The 8356-nt window shown below is 35.2% G+C and overlaps 2 protein-coding genes and 2 non-coding genes across 6 annotated transcripts; 3 read left to right on the forward strand and 1 right to left on the reverse strand.

The window, feature by feature from the left end:
* Positions 1 to 7: 7 nt before the first annotated feature.
* On the reverse strand, positions 8 to 3613 carry Pink1 (PTEN-induced putative kinase 1). 3 transcript variants are annotated; one of them, XM_075302784.1, is made up of 6 exons: positions 3484 to 3613; positions 3329 to 3414; positions 2835 to 3111; positions 1972 to 2772; positions 832 to 1839; positions 8 to 766 (listed from the first exon to the last, which is right to left on the reverse strand). In XM_075302784.1, exons 3-6 carry the CDS (start codon positions 2988 to 2990, stop codon positions 563 to 565), a joined length of 2169 nt encoding a protein of 722 aa, XP_075158899.1. In that variant the 5' UTR covers positions 2991 to 3111; positions 3329 to 3414; positions 3484 to 3613; the 3' UTR covers positions 8 to 562. The 3 variants fall into 3 exon arrangements, with proteins under 3 accessions (XP_075158899.1, XP_075158897.1, XP_075158898.1); XM_075302782.1 differs by having other exon boundaries at positions 3208 to 3414; XM_075302783.1 differs by having other exon boundaries at positions 2835 to 3148; positions 3208 to 3414.
* A 654-nt stretch (positions 3614 to 4267) lies between these two features.
* Vha36-1 (V-type proton ATPase subunit Vha36-1) lies at positions 4268 to 5760 on the forward strand. Its single transcript, XM_075299354.1, has 4 exons — positions 4268 to 4438; positions 4520 to 4637; positions 4709 to 5072; positions 5125 to 5760. The coding sequence occupies exons 1-4, from the start codon at positions 4398 to 4400 to the stop codon at positions 5340 to 5342; spliced, it is 741 nt and encodes a 246-aa protein (XP_075155469.1). The 5' UTR covers positions 4268 to 4397; the 3' UTR covers positions 5343 to 5760.
* A 967-nt stretch (positions 5761 to 6727) lies between these two features.
* TRNAF-GAA (transfer RNA phenylalanine (anticodon GAA)) lies at positions 6728 to 6800 on the forward strand. The gene has a single exon. It is a non-coding gene; the product is annotated as a tRNA-Phe (tRNA).
* A 1385-nt stretch (positions 6801 to 8185) lies between these two features.
* Positions 8186 to 8258, forward strand: TRNAF-GAA (transfer RNA phenylalanine (anticodon GAA)). Its single transcript has one exon. It is a non-coding gene; the product is annotated as a tRNA-Phe (tRNA).
* Positions 8259 to 8356: the final 98 nt, after the last annotated feature.

Consider the following 8356-nt stretch of genomic DNA (forward strand, 5'->3'; position numbering starts at 1 on the left):
TCGGATGTTTTTATAGATTGCTATAGATAATATTTATTTCATATCATTTCCGAAAAAAAACGTAGCAATTGCATTAGTATTACCCTTGAGCTTTCATGTGCATAAAATTCTTGTAATGTTTTTGATTTTCACACATACTATTCTCGGTTAGTGTATTTCTCTTAAGTAGTAAACAATATATAAACTATAAAATTAATACAATTAGTAACTAGGTAAGCAACTTTCTTGTATTGGTTTTCGAAGGGATTAAAGGATTCTTTCTTCCAACAATAGCCGATCATAAAGGACAGATTGTGTGTAGTATAAAATAATTCAATGTAATCACAAAACACATACATGTGACATTCAACGTTTGTCGCCTTTTTTCAATATGCTCTCTACAATCATTTTTTAAAAAAAATTTTTTTACAATCTTAACATAAATATATCACACAAACGTTTCTCCGTCTTTTAAACGATTTCCAGACTTGTAAAGGTTGAGAAAATATACGATCAATTGTAGTATTTGGGAAGATATCTAATCGTTTCGTTCGTTTTCGTAAACGCTTCAGAGAAAGCGATCTTACACTGCATTCTGTATCCAATTCAAAGCCCCACGTATGCGACGAAGCCGCGCTCGGGCTAGGAAACTGCAGATCAAAAGATATTCAACATAAGTACGACGTCCAGTTTGCTGATAGTTATTAAATGATGAAGGAGAATCGTCGCTTGCTGATTTCGCTTCGCACATAATCTTGGTGGTCAATGATAGAAGCCACTGTAAGATCTAAAAATAAATGAATTACATTCAGTTTACTTCCAAATTGTTTTTGTTTTTTCTTTTTTATTTACCTCTGGACTATTTGGCATACTTTTAAGCCATTGAGAAGGAGCCCACAGATATAATTGCATTACATTTGCTGCTATATCTGGACTAACACGTTTCGAAGGATTTGGAGATAGTATATTGTAAATCAATTGCTGAACCAATGAAGGACACTCATCAGATAACTGGGGCAAATCATCCACTTTGTAGTCTGAGTTACGTAAAGAGAATGTTTGCTCGCCCTTAGCAACGGCTAAACCACCACTTGAGGAATAGAACGGATTGCGCATACCAAATATTTCATACGCTATGGCTCCACAGGCCCACAGATCCGCTTTAGAATAGTTCAAAACTGCAAATGGACCCGGCTGTTTGTTAATAATTTCTGGGGCCATAAGAGCAGCATTTCCGCCTTTATCAATATCAAACGAAGTGTAAGGCACTTGCAGACCGTGAACTCGATCAGCCAAACAGCATCCAAAATCGGAAAGCACTAATACGGGTGTAGTATTATCATCGTTCAATTCGATCAAAATATTATCCGATTTTATATCTCTATGGGCTATTCCATGGCGACTTATATGAGCCACGGCTTCCAACAACTGGGTTAGCAGTAGCAATTTCGACCTAGTAGTCAATTGATGAGAATCCAAATAAGACCTCAAACTATAATCATAGCGTTTCATTAACAAATATAAGGACATGTTACGACCATAACCATTTGGATTAATACGTTGAGGTTGGGCAATAGGATACAGTAAATGACCGTCCGGAAAGTTGCCCACTTCATCACAAAAGAACCCGTACATACACACAATATTGGGATGTGGAGGTATGGTCAATGTTTGATCCTGTATATGCTGTTCCCAAGCTTCGGCCGCTTCGTTAATATAGCGCTGTCGTGCCGGTACTGTTTCCTTATACATAGCTCGCAAAATAGCTAAGGCGTTGCTTTGAATATCATAGTTAAACATCATTTTTAAGGCCAATGGATAACGATGAATGTTAGCATGATTGGGAGTATCCACAGTTTGCTAGAGAAATCCAATAATTAGTCTTTGTTTTTTGTTGATGTACAGACAATTTAAACGAAATCTTCTAATACTAAACTTACTTTCAAGTCAGAGTGACATTGTTGCCTTATGAGTTATTTCTAAGTCACTTACCAAGCCCATAGATCCACTGCTTACACCAGAAAATCCCTCTTGGGACTTTCCAGATATATTTGCATCTTGCTGATGTGATCTGTCTTCTAATGAACGACCAGCTTCAAGTGCGTCCTGAAATTGAGTCGCTGCAGATGTTTGACTAAACAGTTGAACATTATCAACAGACCCACCGAAATTGTGAACAAATCTTGAAATATTCTGTAAAGGTGTCATAAACTCCGGACGAAAAGATTGTTGTTGTAGTGTAGGATTTCGTAAATTTGGCGAATTAGGTTCTGAAGGAGGAGGAGACGAAACCCCCGAATCATTCACCGGTACATCCAGCGTAGAATTGTCTTTAAAAGACGCAGCATAGACCACTGCAGCGCATCCCTTAGCAATGGGAGGCCCTATGGTTAGTTTATCGATGCTAAATGAAGAATCCAACGTTTCGGGAACTTCGTCGTAATTCCATGAATTCTGCAGACGGTTTGCAGCTTCGCGTATTTCCCAGCATACACCTTCTAACTCATCCTCTTTTGTTAAAACACCAGCACCAGAAGCCAAACTAACACCAATGAGGGCGAAGAAAGGGGCAGAATCGCCGTAGAAGAGTTTCTTCGTTGCCTGGGTACGTAACTCAGCAGAATATGTTGTGGTAACACGATTTAAGATATTATCGATGAAAAGCTTACGAGCTTGCTGACCAAAACGGAAAATTCCCGCTGAATGAGGAACACTAGCTGCCAATTGACCAGTAGCTGTCCCCGATCTTGATGCCGAAGTTACAGCATTTATAGCATTTCTGGCAACTGTATTCTGCAGGAAGAAAGAGTATTGAAATTTTATAAACATTAAAATATTAAATTCGTTGCAGTTACCTTGCCCGCCGAAGATGTCACCGGCGGTATACGTTGTGGACGTGTACGGTTCTGATTTTGTTCCAAAATGTTGGTGTGTATATCTCGTTTCCAATAGCTCTGGAGCAAGTAACGACCATGTTTAAAGAGTCGCGATGTCAAAAGGCGTACAGACATTCTGTTGAGCACTAGAAACCACAATAACACCCAATCGCAAAGAAAATTCCTCCTTCACCAGACAGAAAATTATCTTCGGAGGTATCCGCAGGATAATTCCTTGAAATCACCACCAATGGCTCTAAAATATTGGTGAAGCGAAAAATATCAATTGCGTTCTATTTTCAGAAATGAATATAATCACATATACATCTAAAGATTAGCACCACCCGCTTACCCTTTGTTTCTTATATCTAAAATTTTTAGTAGGGGAGGTGGTTTCTGTGTATACTTCTACCGCCGCTTGATGCGGTTTCCATGAGTATTAAGCATAACAATAATTACGAGGAAATACGTGCCTTTTTTCTCTGTTCGTTTGCTTCCCTTTCCAATATTTTATGTAACCTTAGGACAACAACGTAAAATTTGTGCTTGTTGGACAAGGCTGAATTACATTAAAAAATGGGTTTTAATCCACAGGCAAAAACGGATTGGTATATGCAGCCAATATTACCTTTACAAATAGAGAAAATAAAAAGGTCAAAGAGATTCCCAGATTGAAATACTTCCAAAAAATATGTTTAATGGAAGACAAAGATGCTGTCGTACTGCTCGACAATAACAAATTTCTAGAACAGCTGTCTTTGTTGTCATTTGCCAACTCAATAACAGAGTCGTATTTGAAAAAATATTTATCCCAATAAATAAATTTTAGCTTTATCCTTTGAAATCTGTTTGAAAGCGTGTAGAATATAAGGATTTCTCCAGTGTCTGTGTATTTTGGTATGTGATTCGTTGAAAATTGCCGATATCATATCTGCTCGCATACCATTCCAGTAAAACATACTCAGATAAATTTCTTTTTTTTTCGACTAGGACTCAAGTCTCTGTATGCGTCAAACTTTTTTGGCCAAATTCTTGGGAATTTTAGATAAAACACAAAGCAATGCTTGATTAAAGTTTTTGTTTAAAGAAAGTAACCACGAAGAAGTGATGTTTGCTCAAAAACAGAGTAACAAACTTTTCTTTCTTGAAAGCATGTGTATGTAAATCTAAATGTAACAACAATATTTAAATTCGACGAGAAAACTAAAATTTTATAAACCCCAAAAATATGAGTTTGTTTTCCTTACATGTGTAATTCACAGTAGCAAAAATGTTTGAAAGCGTTTTGAATATAAGCATTTTTCCAACGCTTGTGTTTGTTTAGTTTGCATTACGTATTGAATACCAAAAGAGTACAACGCAGTCTTGATACACAAAAATTCAACCCTTCATGTTTGACATTTGTCACAAGACCCTACTATCCCATATGACTATTGTAGATTTTCTTCGTCCCCATTAAATTTTTCTCGAGTACGGAAAAAATAAAATTTTTTCCAGTTGAAACAATTTTGTAAAGAAATTACGGCAATAAATTAAATAAAAATGTCTGGAAAAGATAGGCTACCTATTTTCCCTTCACGTGGGTGAGTATTTGGAAATTTGGAATCAAAGCAAAGTGTCTGATGAGCAAATAAAATATTCTTTTTTCTGTTTTCATGTCAAAGTGCCCAAATGTTGATGAAATCTCGTTTGGCTGGTGCACAGAAGGGTCATGGGTTGCTTAAAAAGAAAGCTGATGCTTTACAAATGCGTTTCCGTATGATTTTGGGGAAAATCATTGAGGTAAAAATGCAATTTGTTCCTCGAGGGTTTTACATGGATTTGATTTCGAAATACATTTCTGCTCTTAATAGACCAAAACTTTAATGGGGGAAGTAATGAAGGAAGCTGCCTTCTCCTTGGCCGAAGCCAAATTCACAACAGGTGACTTCAATCAAGTGGTGCTTCAGAATGTTACAAAGGCCCAAATTAAAATTCGCACAAAGAAAGATAATGTAGCTGGTGTTACTCTGCCTGTGTTCGAATCTTACCAGGATGGTGCTGATACCTATGAATTGGCTGGTTTGGCTCGTGGTGGTCAGCAATTGGCGAAACTCAAGAAGAACTATCAAAGCGCTGTCAAGCTTTTGGTTGAATTGGCTTCATTGCAAACATCATTCGTCACTTTGGATGAAGTTATAAAAATCACCAACAGAAGAGTTAATGCTATTGAGCATGGTAAGTTCTTAGAAATCTAATTATTGTATTTAATTAATTAGACGTTTTGCAGTCATCATTCCACGTATTGATCGTACTTTGGCTTACATCATTTCCGAGTTGGATGAATTGGAACGTGAGGAGTTCTATCGTTTGAAAAAGATCCAAGATAAGAAAAGGGAAGCCCGTCAAAAATCGGAAGCTAAAAAGGCTGAGTTACTCAAGCAAGGAATCGATGTGCGTGAAGTTAGCAATATCTTGGACGAGGGTGATGATGATGTTCTGTTCTAAGTAGCCGCCAACAATCTTTAGAGGATAACAATAAGAAATACAAGGCAACCCAACAGCAACAATAATATTATTAATCATACAATTTCAGTGTATTTCGTGATTAGTGTAAGGCTAAATCCACATTTTGTTTTTGTTAATATTACCAACATTTTACTTTTTGTTTAATTATGTATGTCTTCCTTAGTTATTTCATTTTTTCCTATTTCGCCTTTATTCTGAATACATTTCAATAAAGAAAAAGACATTACAGTATTTTGGCCAAACGATATAAAGAAATACAATGTTTAGAACATCTTCTCCTGATGTGAGAAAAACTAATGTTGCCGTTTTAGTAAAATACACATAAATGAAAATTCCATAAAGATATTGTAATCTATTTAACAATGATGTATTATATATTAAACTATCTTGTTCAAAATTCAATTTGTTATTATTTTTAAGGTCGCGTATATACCGAATTCAATAAATGTTATTACAAAAAACATGCATTGGCTGTAAAAGCGAGGGGGAGATATCGTAAAAATTAAATTCAACGCATATCAGAACAAAACGGCGTTTTCGTACAATCTAGTTTTATTAAATTCAATTTTTTGCATATCAAAACTTCTGTGCGATGTTCAAATCGGCACGACATACACAATTCACTAAAAAATTGAAGGACAGATTGAAATGGGTGAAGTGAAAGAAATAGTCGTTTTATTATTTTAAATGGTGCTTTTGTATGAGAAACGCGATTTCCAAAGTGTGAACGTAGTATAAATATTTAAATTTGTACGAATATTTTCCAGGTGAACAATTTCTTGACAAGAGAAAAAGGGAGTTTTAAAATTTTGTTTACTGTCATGCCTTAATCTGAGAAAAATGTTTACTTTTAAGCAAATACAAGACATATTCCCAATATATTGGTTATATTGTTCTACAGTAACCCCTAGTTCAACTATTTGGTTTTTAAATCAAACTAAACCATGTTTAAATATAAAATTTATTTCAGCACAAAGTGAACGCTTTCCTTTTTCATGTTACTATTTGAACAGATTTTTCCTCTGTGTCTACTAACAAATTACTTTGAGCGTAATACAAATTGTAAGGAGCTATCATCTACCGTTCGCAATTAAACTATAACCCAATTTTAGCCTTTTGATCTTGGAAAATTATTCAGGTTCGAGTTCGAGTAATCCTTGAAAATAATCAAATAAAAATTCCATTGGTTTTAAAGTAGCGTTGTACTTACCTCCAAATCTCTCCCTCAATGTATAAAAATACCATACCAAACGTTCTTGGTTGCCTATATGAGTGCGTGTGTGTTACACTACTCGATAAGCGGCTTTTTGTATTGCGTGTTGTGACTGAAGTAATATGCTGCATTAGGCACATCTGATTCATCAGCCGAAATAGCTCAGTTGGGAGAGCGTTAGACTGAAGATCTAAAGGTCCCCGGTTCAATCCCGGGTTTCGGCAGATGTATTTTTTTATTTTTTATTTATTTTTTTTTTTTTTTTGAAATTGAATAATATTTTTCATTCACTCGAACGGATCGCTGACCGTTCATATGGAAAAACGATTTATATAGTGGATGTATTTATAACATACAAAGTTCCATTTTTATACCCACCACCATAGAATAGTGAGTTTGCCATTCCGTTTGAAACACATCCGTCCATAGTTTGGTATAGGCCATATGTGTTTCAAACGAAAATGGAACTCTAGAGATACTTAAGGTCCACAAGTGGGTGTACGAAGTATGCTGTATAGCGGTCCATGTCTTGGCATAGCTCCCATATAGACTAAATTCGACACAAATCTTGAGCCTAAAGTAACATTAAATTCCGAATAGCAAACACCGACCGCTATTATTCAGCAATTTTTGTTTTACACCAATAAATCCGCACCTCTGGAACTACAAACATACCTGCTGATCCGAACAGAAGAAAATAAATTCAGGTACTTTAAGGCCAAACCGAATAGTGAAAAAATCAAACATTACTAATCAATTAGACTTTTATGATTACCATCAATCGATCTATCCGTGGCTATCCGCTTGTAAATAGGTACATATTACCATAAATTATAAACGCACTTTATTCGAATCCGGTATCCACAAATATTAACAGATAATTCTTATTTACAAATAGATTTTATTAAAAGTTGGTACAATGTTTTTTATTTATTTAATTATTCATTGTTAAGTTGCAATTAAAATTGAATATTTAAAGGCTAGTCGATAGCTATGACAACTAAGGCCTTAAGCTCGCAGTGTGAATTGGTACAAGACAATCATCATATCAAGAAAAAAAAAAAAATGTTATTGTAGCAAACGTTCTGCTGTTTAGAGTAATAAATTCTTTGAGTGAACACAACACCACTGCAGACTTACTCTCTAAATGACAGCAAACAATAAAAATAACAATGAAGATTGTTTGCTGTTTACGGTGATGCAGTTTATTATCGAAGAAAGAAATGCATCTCATAGAAAAGTATGCTAAACACAGAAGTCAGAGTTTTCTGTTATAATTTTGTATTTTGTGGTGTAGCAAAGATCAATTAGTAAAATTTTATTCAAAGAAATTTCAAGAACTAAAGAATATATTTTTGTATATTACCCAGAATCTAAATGCGATCAGCAACTATTTTGTTTGCTGTTATGGCTTAATTCATATTTTTGCTTTTTAGAATAATACAATTTTTCGACCGATCGTCACACCCTTGCTGACTTACGTTCTAAATGGTAGTAAATAAGTAACTAACTTTTATTTTTTTAGTTAATTCTAATTACTTACAACAAACGTATAGTTTTTAAATACGCTTAGCTTGACCACAAAAGCACCAAACGTAACATACCACTTGCCGAAATAGCTCAGTTGGGAGAGCGTTAGACTGAAGATCTAAAGGTCCCCGGTTCAATCCCGGGTTTCGGCAGCTCCAAGATTTTTTTTGACAGTAAATTCTGCTCCGTTGTCTTTTGGGTAAATTCTGCTCCTTGTTTTGGAGATATTGGATTCAAAAAGTACATACAA

Source organism: Haematobia irritans, chromosome 3 (genome assembly GCF_050003625.1).
Source record: "Haematobia irritans isolate KBUSLIRL chromosome 3, ASM5000362v1, whole genome shotgun sequence".
Classification (NCBI taxonomy): domain Eukaryota; kingdom Metazoa; phylum Arthropoda; class Insecta; order Diptera; family Muscidae; genus Haematobia; species Haematobia irritans.

Coding starts and splice junctions, on each gene's coding strand:
- Vha36-1 (XM_075299354.1), top strand. CDS start 4,398: ATGTCTGGAAAAGATAGGCTACCTATTTTCCCTTCACGTGG. Junction 4,638..4,708: donor TTTTGGGGAAAATCATTGAG/GTAAAAATGCAA, acceptor TGCTCTTAATAG/ACCAAAACTTTAATGGGGGA. Junction 5,073..5,124: donor AGTTAATGCTATTGAGCATG/GTAAGTTCTTAG, acceptor GACGTTTTGCAG/TCATCATTCCACGTATTGAT.
- Pink1 (XM_075302784.1), bottom strand. CDS start 2,990: ATGTCTGTACGCCTTTTGACATCGCGACTCTTTAAACATGGTCGTTAC. Junction 2,773..2,834: donor TGACATCTTCGGCGGGCAAG/GTAACTGCAACG, acceptor TTCTTCCTGCAG/AATACAGTTGCCAGAAATGC. Junction 1,840..1,971: donor GCAGTGGATCTATGGGCTTG/GTAAGTGACTTA, acceptor GGATTTCTCTAG/CAAACTGTGGATACTCCCAA.